Source organism: Microcaecilia unicolor, chromosome 6 (assembly GCF_901765095.1).
Source record: "Microcaecilia unicolor chromosome 6, aMicUni1.1, whole genome shotgun sequence".
Taxonomy (NCBI): domain Eukaryota; kingdom Metazoa; phylum Chordata; class Amphibia; order Gymnophiona; family Siphonopidae; genus Microcaecilia; species Microcaecilia unicolor.
In genome coordinates, this window is record NC_044036.1 from 91170913 (window position 1) to 91191318 (window position 20406).

Sequence of the window (20406 nt, forward strand, 5' to 3'; positions counted from 1 at the left end):
ATTTCATGTTTAAATATCTTGCTTGTTGAATGTGTTTTCACAATTTATGATAAAGCTTGTTTTTTTTTTTTTTTTTTTTAACTACACAGATAGATTACTGCAATGCTTTGGTCCAGAGGTTCCCAGTAAAAGGTATGAAAAAGATAACAGTATGTTCAAAATTCAGCAGTTTCAGCAAAATTCAGTTTTTTAAAAACAAATTTAGGTCCGAAAGAACACATTTCACCAATTATTAAATCCTTAAAGCGGTTTCCTATTCCAAAACGTTTATTTTTAAGTTGTTGGTTTAAAGTTTACCATGGTAAACTACTTGGCCATGTGTTTACGTTTCTTAGATACATTGGGACGAAAAAGGCATTGGTCATTCATTATGGCCTTATATCATTTTTATAAATGTTCTAGGTTCATTTTTCAGTTTTCCATGCATCGGAGTGATGTCCGCACCATTCAGGGATAGCTGGATTCATAAAAGTGAGACCAGTTAAATAGAATTTAAGTTTTCAAAAAAAAAAAATATATTTAAATACCTAACCCTCTCTATGGAAGAAATATAATTCAGGACTAAGAGCAGGAGTAGAAAACTATTTCAAAAACATGTGCCAGCCAGAAATGCTTATGAACAAAGGAAATGTAGGAGCATTTTTACTCAAGTGTGGTACTGAATTAATTAGCACATACTAACCATTACCGCGTTAGCATGAGCACATGAATCAGCATACACTAACTGCATATCCTGGAGAGGGATGAGAAATGGATAGGGACTGTGTGTAGCAGTTAGCTCATGGTAACTTGCCATGTACCATCACTGACTTTGATAGTATGGATGAACTTACTGCCTCCTAAATATCACATTGTCACTGGACTTGGACTTACTGCGTGGCAAACATTTCTTCTGTGCGGGAACTGTATGAGAAAATGCAAGAAATGCCTCCAACAATTACCATATATTTTACTGAATTTTAATAAAAGGGCCCCTTTAACTTTAGCCTATTTTAGAGGGAAGAGAGGGCTTTTAATTTTTCTTTATTTTTACTGTTCTGTGTGCTCCCTTTTCTTTTCTAGTAGGACCAGTGATCCTCTCCTGGGGGCACACCTAGCTACTCAGGTTTTCAATATTATTATATGTTCTGTGTGCTCCCTTTTCTTTTCTAGTAGGACCAGTGATCCTCTCCTGGGGGCACACCTAGCTACTCAGGTTTTCAATATTATTATATTAAACCTACATGAAATGGGTTTTCATATATTGGAAAGTCAATCTATGCAAATTTCTCATGCATATTGACAATGGTAATCCTGAAAGCCTGACTGGCTAGTTGTGCCTCCAGAAGGTGGCTAAGCAGCACTGACTAGATAATCTGCTCCTTCCCTTCCTCTGCTTCCTCCTGGCACTCTCCTCCTCGACAGCTCAGCTGCAGCCAGCAGCAGCCAGCAGCAGCCATGGACTTCCTGTCCTTGGCTCAGGTCCTGCTACATCTTTTCCACTGGGTTACTAGGCCCTGAATTTAAGGCACGTGGAATTTTTTCCAGCCCCAGTCAGGATTTTGTGCAAACTCATTCAGTCCACTTGATTACAGACTTTAAAGTAAAATCACTCAAAGCATCCTACAAATCAATATAAACCGAAAATAAAATCAGAAAAATAAAATCCCCTATACTCTTCCTCTACCCAGAACATAAACCTCATTTGTGTTATTAGCAATAACCTATCTACATTAGAAAAGGCCAAGACTTAACAAGGACTGTTTAGCTGAGCATAAAGCTACAAGGATCATATGCCTTTAAAAGCCCTAGAAACATAAAAACATGACTACTACTAAACATTTCTAAAGTGCTACTAGGGTTATGCAGCGCTGTACAGTTTAACATAGTGTCACCACCCTCCTGCGCTCCGTTGTATCTGTGGTGGTTTACCCAACACCTGTTGTTAGTAGTCGTGGCTGATGTTGAGTACCACACGGAGCTCAGAGGATGGTGCAGGAATACTAACCTCGTCCCACCCTTTCAAAAAGATGTGGGAGGAAAAATAAACTAAATTGGATACTTAACCAAATTAACTAGAACCAACACAATATTAAGATTTTCAAACAATAAGTCAACTTTAATTTCAGAAATTTCTAAAACAAATATTATAACATTTAAAGTAGATAATAATTGTAATACAATGTGCAGATTTACTCTTTTGTTGTGATATCTTACTTATTTTTGTACCTCTTTTCTCTTTTAGGTTCGCTTTCGTCAGAACACACCCCAAAATCAGATAAGTTTAAATTAACCTTAGCAAACCCAAATTTTCTCTGTATTTTCTCTCTCTTTGTGAGTATTTCCCTGAATTTGATTCTTTTGTGTTTTCTTTTCTCTTTTCAGGACTCCGTAAGCAGCCCACCCCTCTCACCAAGGAAATAAGGTAAGTATTGTTTTTTTCTTCTTCTCTATTAGTCTCTCTCTCTTTACGTCTAAACACTTTTTGTGTCCCAGAATGTCACTTAGCTGTCGTTGGTTCACTTTCCGTTCTTGTCACCGTCTTTCTTGCGTGGGGGCCCGTTGTCAATAGATGCCTTGCTTCTGGGAAGTCTTCCTTCTAAACCTTTCCTTAACCAAACGAAATGGGAGCAAAACCCTCTCTTCCTGGGTTGAACTGAAACCAGTTTAGCTAAGGAGTGGTATATAAAAAACTGTGGCCAACTATTCTTCAGAAATAAAATTAATCAAATGTTCCCTATCTTCCAGGTCTAAACTTTAGTTTTTTTTCCCTGAACTTGTGGTGAGAGAAATTGATTGTCCCTTTCACCCAATCACTCCCACACAATTCCTTTATTACACTTATTCACACTCTTATTTTAACTCACTACCCTTTAAGCTATAACTCTACTTCCATTGAATTATTCCTTAAATTTATCCCTAAACCCTTACCCAAATACACCTTAAGCTACTATTACTATTACCCCAATAACCCTTTATTAACCAATTCCACTTAACTCCTACCTTATACCCCTGTTCCTACAAACCTAACAAAATTTTAAAACTTATACTATAAATCACACCTTCCTTACACACCTTACTTTCATTCACCATCAATCACCAGAAACTTTTCCCAAAATCCTAACTTGTACCATTAAAACCCTCCTCTCACTACCAGCACCTCCTCAACACCTCCACTCTCTCTGACCAACAATCTCACTCTGACCAACTGCAACTCCCCGGTTGCCTTGGTAACCAGCCTTGGCTTGCGTTCCAAACCAGCCTTGGCTTGCGTTCCAAGACCCTTCCAGCCAATCCCTGCCTAGTACCAAGATTCCAATCTCCACTGCTGACCAGCGGAATTCTGGCCAGCAGTGCAAAATCCCCATTTTAACCCCATAGAAACTAATGGAAAAGTAATAAAATTAAATAAAAACCCTATAAAACTATATCCAAATCACCCCAAAATTTCTACACCAATTAAACTTCCCATTCCCTATTAAATCCTGCTTTTAAAATTTAAAAATACCAATTTTTACAGTCCGCCCGCAATTATCTCTCCTAAACCCCCCTCAAAAATCCCAAAATAATTTGAAACCCACTCTAAAAATTCAATCCCCCTCCCCTCTACCTGCTACGTCGAATTTAAAATTTTACCATGTAATTAGCCCCTTAAAACCCACACTACACCAGAACACCCCCAAAAAATGTTAAAATTTAAAATGTAACACCCCACAAAAATAAAGAAAAATACCCTGAACCCAAATATGCAAATAGAATTTAAAACCAATAAACCCCTGATTTTTAAAAAATAAAAAACCCAATTTATGCAAATTTAAAATTAACCAATCAAAATTCCGGGCCAAACGACCCCTTACCTTGTTGTAGAATTTCCCCTCACGTTAAGCCTTCCATCCGTTCCGGTCTCCGACATCCTGGGGCAAAAACGGAGCGTTTTGAAAAATTTGCCCCAAAAACCGCGATTCTTCTGGAGCTCCGGCTTAAAAATCGAGGCCCAGGCTTGTAGGCCTCGCCGGAGCTCCTACCAAAAAACAGTTCGTGCGCGTGCGCGCACCCTCGACACACCTGTCGCGCTCCTCCCTCTGGCCAGGCAGGCCCCGCTCACTACCCCCATCAAAAAAAATGACGGCGCTGCTCCCGTGCTCCTCTCTTCGCTCCCGGGGACATGCCCAATCGTCCCCGGGAGCCCAAAAACAACGGCGGCAGTGCCCTTCTCAGCACTCTTCTCTCCAGAACCGGCCCACGGACGGCCCAAACCCAGCGGGCCCCCCAAAACAGCAGCGCCGTACCGGGAGCACTGCTTCCCTTCACACAGCGCCCCCGGTTCCCCGGACAGCAACGCTGGCTCCGAGAACGCTGCCTTTTGCAGCGCTCTTTCCCGGAGCATCCCCAACACCCAGGACCACCACTGCCAGCTGCTCCTGGCCCGGGAACATTCCCAGACCTTCCCAGCCTACCCCAGTGGCCCCCAAGACCCAGGTAAGTATTTTTTCTTTTTTTCTTTTAACCCTAGTTACAATAGGACAGTCCCTGCTCAAGGAGCTTGCAATCTAAAGGACAAATGTACAGTCAGTCAAATAGGGGCAGTCAAATTGGGGCAGTCTAGATTTCATGAAAAGGTATAAAGGTTAGGTGCCGAAGACAACATTGAAGAGGTGGGCTTTGAGCAAGGATTTGAAGATGACGGCAGATAAGTGTTAAATGGCCCATCCAGGTTGCTCTTCCTTAGTATCCACTAACTCCTCCTCCTCCTATGAGATACCACATTTCTGTCCCACGCGTTCTTAAATTCTGACAGTCTTCATCTCCACGACTTTCACTGAGAGGCCATTCCACGCATCCACAACCCTTTCCATGAAAGAGTATTTTCTTTGATTCCTCCTAAGTCTATTTCCTCTTAACTTCATCCTATGCCCTCTCAATCCAGTCTTCCTTCATTTGAAAAAAAACTCACCTCCTGTACATTAACGCCACTGAGGTATTTAAATGTCTATCATATCTCCTCTCTCCAGCCTATCACTATATGTTTTATGACCGAGACAGCTTACCAATTTGGCAGCCGCCCTCTGGACCGACTCCATCCTGTTTATATCTTTCCATAGGTGCGGTCTTCAGAATTGCATGCTAAATAGGGCCTCATCAGAGACTTATACAAGGGCATTATCACCTGTCAAATAACACTGTGCCTTATTGTGAAGACCCAAAAAACAATTGGTAGCCAGTATAAAAATCTCAGAATTGGTAAGATGATCACATGACTTTTCCCTATCAGTCTTACAACTGTTTTTCCATCAGCTAAATGAGTCTTAAGTCCCCCTCCCTCCAGGCCCCATACACAATTACAGTAACCTAGAAATTAAGGTATGAATGAAAACAAGATCATTCTTATTAAATATAGAATGAGCTCTTCCTATTCAATTAGTAAAACATGGCCAGATGACCCTGAAATTGTTTATCCAGACAAAATTAGCACCAAAGCTATGCACATGTTCACCTTCAGAGAGACATCATCATTAAAGGCTAAAGCCCTAAAATCCACCTTTCCAGGAAACAAATACGTTTTGATTTTTCAGAGTTTAACTTGAATCCATTGTCAAACCATTTCTCCAATCCCTCGCCTCCAGACATAAATATCTTAAGATCTGCCAAATGGAACTGTGTAAGTACGGATTGTAACTTATGTTGTGTGTTTTTAATATAAACTAAATACCAGCCCTATGAAAGAGATTATGCAGAAGGCAATTTCCAAAAGCACAGGCACAGGATCACTTTGGATGTACTGGGCTTTCCAGCACTCATCTGATGATGTGCTGGGAATTAAAAAAAAACCAAAACAAAACACACACACAAACAGACTTTCAGTAACTGCACAGAAATACCTACTAAAACTTGAGAAGCAACCTTTAGGCGTTGCCCCCAATAGACAATCATGCCTATCATCAGATGAGGACCTGAACCTAGTTCTGAGAGATTCACATTCCATTACAGTAACTTATTGGACATCATATTTAAAGGCAGAAATTTTTTTTTGTACTTATAAAAGCCCTCTTTTGTTATACTCTTGACACAGACATTTGTGGTATTCCAATATATGCCTCACCTCTTGCACACAAGACATTTTTCCAAACACATACCAAGTAGTACAACTCAGCGTGTAAGCCTGAGCTTCAAAGCAGATGAAAACCAAATCCACAAGACGGTGATGCCACATGGGGGAGGGAGAGAGGGTGGGGGATTTCCCAGATGAAATGAGATCCAGCAATATCACGTCAGCTAAACACATGTTCCCTGTTATCGATAGCACAGTGAGCACCAAGTAACTATTACAGAGCTTATTAAGTGTATTATTTCCAATCAAGCCTCTGGACAAGAGCACTAAGGTCCATTTGTTTCACAAAATTCTAAAAAGAAAATAAGCTGACCTATAAGTTTATAAACACTTGTTTCATTGTCAGCAGAAAAGGGTGGTGTGTAACACATGAACACCCGTATTACTGCTTATAAAAAAGTACTTGACTTGATCAGATCCATATGGCAGGGCTGATCAACGCAAGCAAGCACAGTGCCTCTCTCATCCTGAAACTTGTATAGCAGACTCCATTCAATGGCAAGTTGGCTACTAATCAATGCACATTCTATTTCACATTCTTTGCATGGAAGGCCGAAGTGTTACCCAAAATATAATTTTTATAGTTTGTCGAGTAGAGAAATAATTTATTGTTTTGTCTTTTTATACTTTGTATGTGGCTTGTTCCCCGCTTAAACTCTTGCAGATACAGTGGGTTATAAACTTTTTTTTAATCTACTATAATAAAACTCACCCTCAACGTTCTGAGGACACTGACGTCAGTGAAGCCAAGCCCTGACTTCCTTCAAAAAGGTTCGAAGGTTCGTGGTGGTGAAACCACCAAAATCGCTCCGGGCCCCGCCCTCGAGGGCGGAGCAATGGCAGAACAACGAAGGGGTTTGGCAGGGAGGGAGGCAGGGAAATCGCTCCGGGCCCCGCCCTCACGTCAAACGTCATGATGTTGGGGGCGGAGCAATGGCAGAACAACGAAGGTGTTGGCCGGGGGGGGGGGGGGGGGGGGGGTGTTGCCAACAAAAACCTTGCTAGCGCCCGTTTCATTTGCTCTGAAACGGGCCTCTTTTACTAGTTATTATTATACAATATTAAGAGAAACACTACTTCTGCTTCCAGAAGCAACCTGCAAATTCTAATTAATCATGAAGTTCAAGAACCAAATCCCTTCCAAAAATTCTTTAGGTGTGAAATTACCAATGTAAACTGTACACACTGACTCAGTACAAAATCTCTAAAGGAAAAATAAAAAGAATGTGAGAACTAGAATTAAGGAGCAGGACATAAGGGGATGTGGTAATGGTTGTGGCATGAAGACATCCTGCCTCAGATAACAGCTTCTATTTTCATCTCAGATAAGGCTACAAGGAGGATTCACTTCACTCTAAAATATGCAGCCTAAACTAGATTATGCTCTGAACCAGATTTTATTTGAATTCAGCTCATACCTTTTTAATAGTAGATCAAGATCGTCTTATATTCAGATACAATAGGCATTTCTCTGTTTAGAGGATTTATAATCTATGTTTGTAACTGAGGCAATTGAGTATTAAGGAACTTGGCCAAGGTCACAAGGAGTTTTAGCAAGATTTGAACCCTGGCTTCCCTCGCTGCTCTAACCACTAGGCTACTCCTCTACATATAGTTGCTTAACTTATGCTCTGTGCAATCTAGCAAAGCCAAGCCTGCAATGCCTTCAGATAGGATGTACAGACCAACATATGAAGCTTGCAACAGAAGGTGCTAAACCCATGGTGGCACGCTGGAAGGTTACCACAGACCTCAAACCTCCACTCATATATTAAACCTGCTCCTCATTGTCACTGCACTGTACTCAGCTACAACTGCCAGACAGAAATTCATGTCAACCAATATGTTCTTCTCAATACAGATCCCAATATGAATCAGATCATGTCAGATTTAGCAACACTGAACTCTGCCTTTGTACCTTGCTGAAGAAAACTGGTCTTCATAGCATATGCAGACTGACCCCTTGAACAAGCCCTAGCCAAGGCAATTCAGTGTGCTGCCACACCAGATGTTCCTTTCTCTCTTGTACTAAAACTATTAAACTAGGGTTAAGCAATCTCAATACACTACCACTTTACCCCATCTGCAGCTTAACCCTGGTAGTGGGTTCCTTGACCTACAAGTATGTATGAATATAAATATGAGTTTTGTGATTACAGTAGCTGACAGAACCAGGGAAGCCAGAGTTCAAATCTCACTAAGGTTCCTTGTGATCCTTGTGCAAGTCACAAACTTAGACTAACTCTGAGATAGTGGAGGAGTGGCCTAGTGGTTAGGGTGGTGGACTTTGGTCCTGGGGAACTGAGGAACTGAGTTTGATTCCCACTTCAGGCACAGGCAGCTCCTTGTGACTCTGGGCAAGTCACTTAACCCTCCATTGCCCCATGTAAGCCGCATTGAGCCTGCCATGAGTGGGAAAGCGCGGGGTACAAATATAACAAAAAAAAAAAGGAAACATCCACTTGTACCTCAATGTCTTTTGCCTTGAGCTACCAATGAAAACAAGAGTAAATCTAAAATGCACTTGCCAAATTAGGTCAGACCAAAAGGTCCATCTAGTGCAGCATCCTATATCCAACAGCAAACAAACAGCAGGATGCTTATAGATTTTAAAAATGGAATGCAGAGCTATATATTTAGTGTCACTACTTTCCAGTTTCTATTGATGATTTTGGGATGCATCGATTCATTAATCAGTGAATAGAGTTTACAATTTTATGTAACATATACAAAACACTCAACATAACTCAATGATGTGCAAATACATTGTGTTTTAGCAAAACCTAACTGAATAATCCTGTTGATAAGCAAAGCAAAATTTAGGAATCAGTATTTCTCAGTTTCGGTACAGTTCAATAATTTTGCAGATAAAACACTAATCTGCAATTCTGTTATATAGAGGGATATTTTTGTAAACCCCTCATCTGCTTACTGAATCTCCCCATGCCCCCCCTCCAAATCTCATTTTACCCTCTGCTTCATCTGTACTCCTTCCCACACATCCCTGTTTTCTAACTACTTACACTGTCAGCTCTGCTGAACAAACTCCCTCCAAACACTGGAGTATCTATTAACCATTCACTGTATGCCTGTACAGCTTTATTAACCCAACAGCTAGTATAGCGCTCAACAAAGTCTGCTAATAATTCTGGCTTGAAATAGCCCTGATTATAAACATGAACTATAACATGAGAAAAAAACTGTTTGACAAAGAACAAGGCAAAAACCAGGTGTGACGGGTAACGGGGAGAGGATCATTCTGTTTTCTGCCAACAAGGTTTCCAGCATTCAGTTATGGTTACTCAACAGCCAAATCACAAAACAGACATTAGAATGGAAGTCAAGTACTGGCACTTCAGCTACCCACTAGTGTTAGACATCCTATCATGCAGCGCGAGTCCCACTAAAGATTCATTCAAAAAAATAAAATAAACACTAAATTCTACAGGGAATGTGAGGGACTAACTTCAGGAGCAGAAAATTACAGGCTAACTCCAGCCGACTTCATAATGTAAAAATGAAGCTGCAACAGTTGAGCCCTAGGGTCACCACCTCAGGAAATAGTCAGCAAAGCAGCATCCATGTGCCCTGAACACAATTTCACTCTGTTCACGCACCTGTAGAAACAAACAAATCAGGGTCCAAGGCATCATCAAACAGGGTGAAGAGCAGTTTGTCTTGTTTCCTCCCCAGGTCCCTGGACGGCAGCAGAACAGTCAGGATCATATTAAAGAGCAGCAGAAGAAAAGGCACAGCTAGCTACAAGAAGTCAAGAATTGTCACCATTCCTATTCTATATGCAAGAACACAAAACTGTTAATACCATAATTTAATGGCTGGCTAAATCAAGAGCAGAAATGTATTTTGTAGCAGAGCTGGTACAGCAGTGAAGCATGCCATCAAGAAGAGAAAAAGGATTTGTTTTAACTGCAGTGCTGATCTCTCCTGATTAGCTAGCAGCAAAGTAAGGGTGGAGCTACCTAGGGAAGGAGGGACTGGGATTACAGCCAAAAAAAAAAAAAAAAAGAGCTAGCAGACTGCCTCGCCTCACTCAGTGGCACCACACAAAGACCCACTCCAGTGACAATCTTGAAACAAACATGCAGAAACAAATGGAAACCAAGAATCCCAATACTGTATGCAATGCCAACACTGTAGAAAAAACTAGAAATACACTTCCTCTTCTACTTAGCAAAATAAAAATACATCAATAGGTGCACATTCCCAAGAAGTGACAAGAAAGTACTGTACAAGATCTGGACTTGCTAATGCACTGGCCCATTCTGCATATCACTTTTTGATCAGCCATCATTGTAAGCATCTCAAGATCAGCCTGGTTGATGTTCTGAGCGGTCTGTAACTATTTTAATATTTGCTCCTTGCAACCCGCGCAGACTCCATTGAAGTAGTCAGCGTGAGCGAGTACCATTGACTATACTAACATATGGAATATGATTCTCTGGAAGTATCCTGATTCTCCTCACTTTCCACATTATGTGAAACATTTTTCATGTTATGCTTCACACTTGTTTTTCAAAGGACAATTTTTGGTCTACAATAATTCCTAAGATCTTAAGGTGATTGAAAATGGGGTACAAAGATCCCTCTGTGGTGATGCTGGCGTATATGGTATTGCAGTAAGGTGATGTCACTACTAGAATTTGTGTCTTTTCCCTGTTCAGTTTCAACTTGAAAGCTGATGCCCAAGATACCATTGTATTTAGCCCTATTTTAATTGTGTCCATAATTTCACTTAGGTCTTTCTCGAAAGGGATATATATGGACACATTGTCAGCCTAGATGAATAGGTGGAGGCCATGTTTTGCAGGAGCATCATTATATTGAATAAGGTGAGATAGGGAACCCTTGTGGTACTCTGCAGACAGCTTTCCAGAGCTTTCCAGGGTGGCAAGATCTGTTGCCCATTTTCACTTGGTATGACCTTGACGCAAGAAATCCCTCAAACCAAATGTGTACCACTCCGCCAATCCCAATTTTGTCCAGCAGCCTTAACAGAATGGGATGGTCTACCATGTCAAAAGCTGAGGACATGACAAACTGTAGTAGTAGACTCTTTTCACCCAAACTTATCTGCCTCCTAAAGTTGAGAGTTGTTACGACAGTCTCAGTGCTAAACTGTGGCATGATGCCTGATTGCAATTTGTGGAATATGGAGAATGTGCACAGATATTCCATTAGCTGTTTAGCAACTACTCCTTTCATGACTTTGGCCCTCAGAGGGGTCAATGCAACTGGTCTATAGGTTTTAATGTCACCTCTGCTAATCTTCACTTTTTCAGGATGGGGTCAGTAAAATATTTCCTCTCACTATTGGGTAACGGCCCTTTGACAGCTTTGTCTTTATGAGGATTGTGAATCGTTCAAAGAGGGTTGGGGCTTCTTTCATCACAAAATTTGGGCAGATATGCAATAAGCAGTAGAGAATTTTATCATCATGTGACAGACCTCATTTGAGTTTGTTGAATGTAGACCATACTTTGTCAGCAATGATGCCCCCATTCTGGTCATCCAATTCCTCAATAAAGGACTCCATTTCTATTCCGCTGTTCATGAAGTCCTTCCTTAAGTTTAGTATTTTGGTTTCAAAGTGGCATGCTAGCTCACCTGCAGTGTGTGTGTGTGTGGAGGGGGGGGGGGGGAGATTGTCATTCCCTATGATTAGTGATTGGGTGTTTGACCAGCCCATACAATTTTCTGATATTGTTGTAATTTGGTCCTATCCCTATCTGCTCACCATAGTATCAGAATTTGTATTCTCAGTTTGGACTTATATTCCTATCTAGCCTTTTTCCATGCTGTTTTATTTTCATCTGATTTGTTTTTCTGCCATTTTTGTTCTTGTTTCGTGCAGGCTCTTTTCAGTGCTTCTAGCTCACTATTAAACCAGTGTGCCACCTTCTGCTTGGTAATTTTTTTTGTTCTCACTGGGGCTCTCATCTAATACAGTCTGACATCTGGCCTCCTTCTCTGACAAAGTTGACAGTGCCCGTATTCAGAGACCATTGGTCATCATATATCCTTGACCAGTAGAGCTCGTCATTCACCTTGCCGCATGTTTCATAGGACTTGGTTGCTGTTGCTTGTTTAGCTATGTTCTCCTTCCAGTTGAGTGTGAAGGTTAATATTCTCTAGCTTAAAATTATGTTCATGAGAGTCTGTTCACAAACATATCCAAAGCATGCCCTTTTACATAGGTTTTAGCTACTACTGGGTAGTGAAAGTCCCACTGCTGTAAAAAGGCCATGCAGTCTCTGATGCTCTCATCCTCGAGGTTATCTGCATTTAGGTTTAAGTCAGCAGAGTAGTGGCACGTTAAGTGGTTTACACAGATATCTGAAATGAAATCCACAAAATCTAGCTGTGATTCTGACCACTTGCCCCGGGGGGGGGGGGGGGGGGGGGGGAGTTGGAGTGGAGGAGTGGCCCAGTGGTTAGAGCACCGGTCTTCCAATCCAGAGGTGGCCGGTTCAAATCCCACTGCTGCTCCTTGTGATCTTGGGCAAGTCACTTAACCCTCCATTGCCTCAGGTACGATTGTGAGCCCTCCAGGGACAGAGAAATATCCAGTGTACCTGAATGCAACTCACCTTGAGCTACTACTGAAAAAGGTGTGAGCAAAATCTAAATAAATAAAATACAAGGCAGCAAAGTTGATCCTGCAGTGAATTGTCATGTATAGTGCGAGTATTTCCAAGTGGGGGACTAAATGCAGAGAACTTTTACCTGGAAAAAGGATCTCTATTGCACTGCTAGGACCCCTCCTTTCTTTTTGTCTCTTGTCAAGTGAATAATTTTATATCCTGGGGGGGGGGGGGGGGGGGGGGGAAACAAAGTTCATTTAGGATTGGGTCGACCCTAGAATGAAGCAAGGATTTTGTTATAAAGTGCCCAACTTGTCCTCTTCTAGCCACTCCCTTATGGTTTCCACTTTGTTCACTACAGACCTGGCATTAATGTAGCCTACTGCAATCTGAAGTTGCAACATATCTGTGATCTAAGCAACTTGTGACCTGTTTTCTGATGTGGTTAGCAAAGAAGGAAATGTGCAGAAGTGGAATAGAAAACAATTTCCATACTAGAAACCAAACAGCTTTTCTTTTTTTTGTTAAAAAAAAAAATTCACAAGCAGTGCCAGGTATTTCTACACAGCTTACAATAGTGGCTCACGGAACAAACATGGTCTGCTGGCACGGTATTACATGATCTTATTGCATGCTTCAGCCACCAGAGTGAGGGAAGTCACCTTTCAAAGAATGAATTAGCACCAGGCATGGATACACCAGACATGGCTACATTACACAGTACTCCCTTATAATACACTACTACTACTACTTATCATTTCTATAGCGCTACTAGACGTACGCAGCGCTGTACACTTGAACACGAAGAGACAGTCCCTGCTCGACAGAGCTTACAATTACCAGCTCCAAATTATCTCTCCACTTATATTATTTGCTTTCAACAAATAACTATATATTGTTATCTTCCTTCAAATGATGTTAAAGAACCTCAGCGGTGCTCATTACTATTATTTATCAAGTAATGTTTATAGCATCCAAATCTTCATCGGCTCTTCCGATTATCTCCTCCTCTCTAATCTTTATTTAAACATTTACTTCACTTGTAACTTTAAATGACCATACTCATCTTATGGATTGTGTCTGACTCAGGGGTAGGAGCATCAGACACACATGTTTCACCCTCCCTCAGGATATCTCAAGGACATTCCCCCTTAGCCATATCTAGCTCCAGCTCTGCTGCTATTCACAAGGGTAACCCAGATCTATCCTTGTGAATAGCAGCAGAGCTGGAGCTAGATATGGCTAAGGGGGAATGTCCTTGAGACAGCCCGAGGGACGGTGAAACATGCGTGTCGGACGCTCCTACCCCTGAGTCAGACACAATCCATAAGATGAGTATGGTCATTTAAAGTTACAACAAGTGAAGTAAATGTTTAAATAAAGATTAGAGAGGAGGAAGTAATCGGAAGAGCCGATGAAGATTTGGATGCTATAAACATTACTTGATAAATAATAGTAATGAGCACCGCTGAGGTTCTTTAACATCATTTGAAGGAAGATAATATATAGTTATTTGTTGAAAGCAAATAATATAAGTGGAGAGATAATTTGGAGCTGGTGTATTATAAGGGAGTATCATTTATTGGCTCCTTGTAACATTATTTTAAGATTTGCCAAGGAGATAGGTTATAGAACCCAGTAAACACCAGAAAGACCAACTGGTCCACTGAATCTGCAAAGTTATAAAAGAGCTCCGTTTCCATTCTTCATAAGCACATTAGTCATAAAAAATTTAAGCAATAGTGGCTAGCCTCGTGGTTTGGCAGCCTCATTATGTCACATGAGATCCAGGATTTACAAATTTAAAAATTGCAATAGCTTCACATTACTCTCCCTCTCTAGGTTGCAAGAGCACGTGTCTCAAAGTTCAGAATTCTCCTCCTTAGCAGGAACCGTGCCTGGAAAACAAAAGTTGCTTCCCTGTAATAGGTGTTCTCATAGGATAGCTGGTATAACTTCTTCCTACCGGATAATAGTGCTTATGAGTAACAAACTACAGATTACTATAGAGCTTTCTTGCATGGGCTACCATACAGAGCTGCAATTTCCTAAACTTTCTACTATGGTGGAACCCCCTAAAATGTTTTCATACACAGAGGAACCCTCAATTTATGTAAACATATATGTTCATACAAAAGACTGTACAATTTAATTTCTTGAGGAACCACTGAAGAGAGTTCGAGGAACCCAGTTTGGGAAATCACTGATGTAGAGGCTGACCAAAATTGTTTTGGTGCCAGAGCCAGCCTAAATTTGGTATTCAGCCTTGTTTCGGTTTTGGCTGAAAATGCTTGTACATTTTTGACCAAAACTGAAGTTTTGGCCAGCTTCACTGAACAAAATCTGAGATAAGAAAGATCATTATGTGGCGACCCATTTCAAATAGGAAATGGATCTCTCCCACTGAGCATGTCCTCTTTCTTATAAAGGCAATTCCAGAGGAATAAACTCTGGATCTGGGTAATCCTCTATGACCATTTGAGATAGCTCAATATGCAAAGAAGTGAGATTTAGAGTCTGAAGTAGACAGAAGAGGAACTATCATATCTTGAAATGAACCCCTCTCTCAGCGTAACACCAGATGGCATACTTGGCTGTTGATGTGGCACAGATGGCAGATCTTTGCAGTAGCTCTTGACAAGTTTGTTGAAACATCTTTTGCAGTAAAAGAATGCTGCTGCCCTGGCAGATGCAGTGAGGCAGATGAAAAAGGTTCATCAGCTACAATGACAAGGGCTGGCATGGATGCTAGAGTCTGCGGTGCTATCAGTGCACAGTGATTCTTGTGCAAGAATAGCTGTTTCATGATCTATTCTGCACTGGTACAGATTGTCCTTCTAAATACTAGAGCAATAGAAGTAGGTACCGAGATCATACTCAAGATACTGTAGCTTAGGCGTGAGGTCAATTCTTGTCTTTGTAAGCAGAAGACAAACAATATCAATCCTGTGCCTTCAGTTCTGGACATACATTCTTTCCTTTTCACTCAGTCACCAGTAGGGGCAAAGGAGAACCAGGATACTTCCCCATATGCCTTATATAAAATTGAAATTCTGGCATTACCTCAATACCACAAATCCTTTCCATTACCAGGAAGATTGTGAAATACAGAATCATGTGAAAAAGTAGTCATACACCATACTATATACTATATATAGCAAGCCTTCCACATCATAGCAGCATTTAATAACAGGACTAAATACAAAGCCCTGTCTAAGGCAACATTGCAAATATTACACCAGGTTCTAAAACACCAATATATCCTATGAGGGATCAAAAGAAGAATGCTATAGATCCTCCTCTACATGCTAGCAGAATACCTCAGCTTGGTCACACTTCAAATTATGGACAGACCTTCACCAAATACAGACTAGCCGACCACAAATATAAAATGTACAAAATCTGACATGGAAGCCCCAGATGCCAGACTCTGTAGACTGTGCAAAACTGGAAAAACAGAAATACACGTCCTCTAGTGTTAAGATGAGCTACCATCATTTTCGTCATAGGGAGCAGAGTGCAGGTGTTAGGCTGCAGCTGCTGACATCAACACCCATCATCCCCAAGAACAACGATGGGAGCTCATCAGCCCCCACCATACTTACTACCATACTCTTGTAATACTTTGCCAATACTAGTATCCCCAACCCTCCTCATGTTTTCCCTGTGCCCAAAAATGCCCAGCAGCCTTCCCTTCTCTCACCCCTTCCCTCCACAATTCTCACTCGCCCACCACCAGAGAACTAGAAACAGGCAGAGGAGGGTAAGAAAAAGAAGAATTAAAAAGGACAAGGAGAAAAAAGACCACAAACAGGGGAAGGAAAGGGCAGATGCTACCTGAGTATTGAGAATTAGAAAGGAAGGAAAGAAATGTTGAGTCAGTGGGAGAGAGTACTTTGGTCCCGTTTCCTCTCACATTCCCATTCCTTTTCTAGCCTCATTTTTCTTCTCAACCTCAACTCTGCAAACTTTCTCACATATATACCCTGTCAGTTGCTCTCCCTATCTTTTACAGCCCCCATGTAAGTCATTCCACCAAACCTATTAGCTTGCCCCCCTCCAACCAACTATTCTATCCTCAGCCAACTTGCTGCCTGTACTTGCAAGATTCCCAGCCCTGCTTGCCACCTTCCTCCTCCTAACCAGTTAGCCTAGCAGACTTCAACATCTGCCAAACTGATACCTGCTGACTCTAAAACCTTAGGCTATACTGGCCTCCTTGGAGCTTGTAGGTGCGTCTGGGGAGCCCCCTTTGTCAGTTTTGATGCCGAAAAGGCTTTTGATCGCGTCAAGTGGGATTTCTTGTTTGTGGTTCTAAAGGCCTATGGTTTTGAGGGATGGTTCATGGTAGTGGTCGAGACCCTATATGCTTCGCCACGTGCTAGGGTAATGGTGAATGGTCTAGGTTCAGACGATTTTGTGATCGGCCAAGGGACCCAACAGGGGTGTCTCTTATCGCCGCTGCTTTTTGTTTTATATCTTGATCCTCTTATACGGGACATCTATTCGAATCCTGCTATACATGGGGTCATGGTAGGAGGGAAAGTTTTAAATTAGATGCATTCGCTGACGACCTTTTAGTGATGCTCACGGATTCTCAAGACTCGCTGTGGGCTCTACTGGAGGTCTTCAGGGAATTTGGGGATTATTCTGGTTTTTGCTTAAACTTAGATAAATCCGAGGCTCTGGCTACCTTACCGGAAGTTAGACTCTTTTGGCCCGGAAGTTTTCCTTTACGTTGGGCAGACAGTTCATTTAGGTATTTAGGAGTTCTCCTCACATCAAAAGTGGCGGACTTGTATAGCCTTAATATTAAACAGATGTTAAGACTGAAAAGCAGCTAGAGAAGTGGCATGCGCTGCCTGTACCGCTGATAGGGCGTATAGGTCTTATTAGGATGGTGATATTCCCTAGATGGCTATATCTGTTGCAGACTTTACCTCTGCGCCTCTTAAAGAAAGACAGACGATTTTACCAACTGGTTACACAATTTTGCTGAGTGAAGAAAGCAAAGGTGAGGTGTCATTTTCTGCTGGGGGGTTGGGCTCGGGGGGGGGGGGGGGGGGAGCTGGGTCTACCTAATTTGAGGCTTTACAATTTCGCCTGCCTCCTAAGACATGTCTGCGACTGGTTACTCTCATCTAACTATTATACGCCCCTGAAATTCGAGGTAGCATACTTTGCCCCATTTAAGTTACTTTCCCTATTGCAGGTGGATAGATCTTTGATTCCCAGTCCTTTGAGAGGTAGCATTCTTTTGGGTTCACTGAGAGAAGCATGGCGGTTTTTGGGAAGATGCTTAAGTCGGAATCCACAAGTTACAGAATTGTTGTCTATTAGAGGTAACCCAGCTTTTTTGCCAGGCTTAGATAACCCAACTTTCGCATGTTGGGAGGAATTGGGGTTGGGATACTTAGAAGCGGTACTGGCAGCAGATGGAGGGTTGAGACCGTTAGACCAGTTGAAGCATCCAGAGTCTATCCAATGGGGGGATACATTTGCGCACTGCCAGCTAAAACATTACATTAGGTCGTTAGATGTGGAGACGTTGTGCCTCAAGCTGAGAGCTAAATTAAAAGCGTTTTTTGAGGAGATTTTGGATAGTGCTCCCACAGTGTCGGGCATTCATAAGGCTTTGTGGACTTTTAAGTTTGAGGGCTTAGAACAGATTAGAGCTAGATGGGAGCGGGATACGGGGGTGAACCTGGCCTCTTGAGACATGTTAGTTTACCTCAGGGGTATTCCGAAGATTGTCAGCAATGCTAGTTATAGAGAGTGCGCTTTTCAAGTAATACACAGAGCTTATTTTACTCAGGTTCAACTGTTCAGCCCCTGCCCTCCCCTGCATCCATCCATGTCCAGAAACTGTCCATTCTCCACTGCCCTCTCCTCCATCCACCCATGTCCATCAAAATTCCTCTCTCCCCTGCCCCCATTCATCCATGCCCAGTAATTCTCCTCTCCCCTGCCCTCCATCCATCTATGTCCAGCAACTTTCTATTCTCCCCTGCCCTATCCTCCATCCATTTTATTTGTTACATTTGTACCCCACCTTTTCCCACCTATTTGCAGGCTCAATGTGGCTTACATAATACTGTAAAGGCGTTCACCAGTGGGTAGATAACAAATACAGGTTGTATAGTGGTCGAATGAGGTAGGTGTATGTCAGGCACCTTGAAGGTCGAAAGGGGATGAAGATTGTATATTATCCATTACGATCATTGGTTGTGCTGTGTTGCTGGGTGTTGGGAGTTATGTTGGATTGGTGGGGTAAACCTTTTTGAAGAGGTTGGTTTTTAGTGATTTTCTGAAGTTTAGATGGTCATGGATTTTTTTTTTTTTTTACAGCTTTTGGGAGTCCATTCCATAGTTGTGCACTTATGTAGGAGAAGTTGGATGCCTAAGTTGTTTTGTATTTAAGTCCTTTACAATTTGGGAAATGTAAGTTTAGGTATGATTGTGATGATCAGATTCTGTTTCTGGTTGGTAGATCTATGAGGTCTGTCATGTATCCTGGGACTACGCTGGTGCAGATTTTGAAGATATGTTGATTGGGAGGCAGTGCAGCTTTTCTCAGAGGGGTTTAGCACTTTTGAAACGTGATTTACCAAATATCAGCCTGGCAGCTGTGTTTTGGGCGGTCTGGAGTTTTTTTGCGAGTTGTTCTTTACATCCTGCACAGATTGTGTTGCGGTAATCTGCATGGCTTAGGACCACTGACTGTATTAGGTTTCAAAAGATTTCCCTCGTGTAACTCCGCCCCTCCTGCCTGAGTATGATGACCCGGGTTCCGGCTGGTCAGATGTAGGCAGTCGTGGCAACCTTGCCGGAATTCAGTTCACAGGAAGGAGGAGGGAGAGACAAATAACTAGCCACGTCCTTGACTTCCTAGAAACCAAGGAGGAAATTAAACTAAATTCAGGATTTTTCTTTTAACGGTTTGGGTGGCAATAAGAAGAGATTAGATTTTCAAAAACAATATAACATTTTTATTAAAACATTCTTTTACTTTGTAGAAAGAACAACAAATCAATTTCAACATACACCAGAATTTCCCTTTCCCACTTAAATGTTAACTTTGTAACCCTTAAACCCGAACTCCCAATAATAACCTTATTTTACTTGTATTCATTTCACAGAAACCACCTTTGTCTTTACAGAGCACTTTCCAGATAAGTATCTTCTTTTACCAATAATCAATTCCTCAAATTAGTTATAAAATATATTGTTTCTCTCTTTTATAACCTTTAAGAATTGATTCTTTGTGTATCCCTTTTTATTGTTTTCACAGGTACTCCGTTCACTATTCCTAAGGAACAAGGTAAGTATGTCTTTTTATTCCTCTTTCCCTTTCCTAATTGTCTTTCTCTACTTAAGTTTTCTCCGTGTTTTCAAAAGTCACTTAGCTGTTACCGATCTTCATTTGTTGGCAGCGTAGACTTTCTTGCGGAGGGGCCCTTGTTGTTTTCTGTATGTCTGCCAGTCTTGTCCAATTAAATCTTCTTCCTAAACTTCACTCTTAAAAAAACTCAAAGAATGCAAAACCCTATCTTTCCTATAAGTGGGGTTTACACCTTTCCCTGCTTCTGAGGAGTATTACAAAAACTGTGGCCAAAATAATCTATTAAAATAAAATTAAGCAAACTTCCCTTTCCTTCCCAAGCCTGTACTCTTAGTTTTTAATTCCCTAAGCTGGGAGAGACTGGCAACCCTGCA

At 41.6% G+C, this 20406-nt stretch overlaps 1 protein-coding gene across 2 annotated transcripts in view; it reads right to left on the reverse strand.

Annotated features, from left to right (window-relative positions):
* ABL2 (ABL proto-oncogene 2, non-receptor tyrosine kinase) overlaps nt 1–20406 on the reverse strand; it is a 154681-nt gene that overhangs the window by 46713 nt on the left and 87562 nt on the right. Inside the window, exon 1 of one of the 2 annotated variants that reach the window (XM_030206554.1) lies at nt 9706–9964. The exons of the other annotated variant lie outside the window; for it this stretch is intronic. Within the exon in view, the coding sequence (XP_030062414.1) occupies nt 9706–9814 (109 nt within the window). The 5' untranslated portion in view covers nt 9815–9964. Of the gene's footprint in view, nt 1–9705; nt 9965–20406 lie in introns of those variants that run through there. 2 annotated transcript variants of the gene reach the window in all.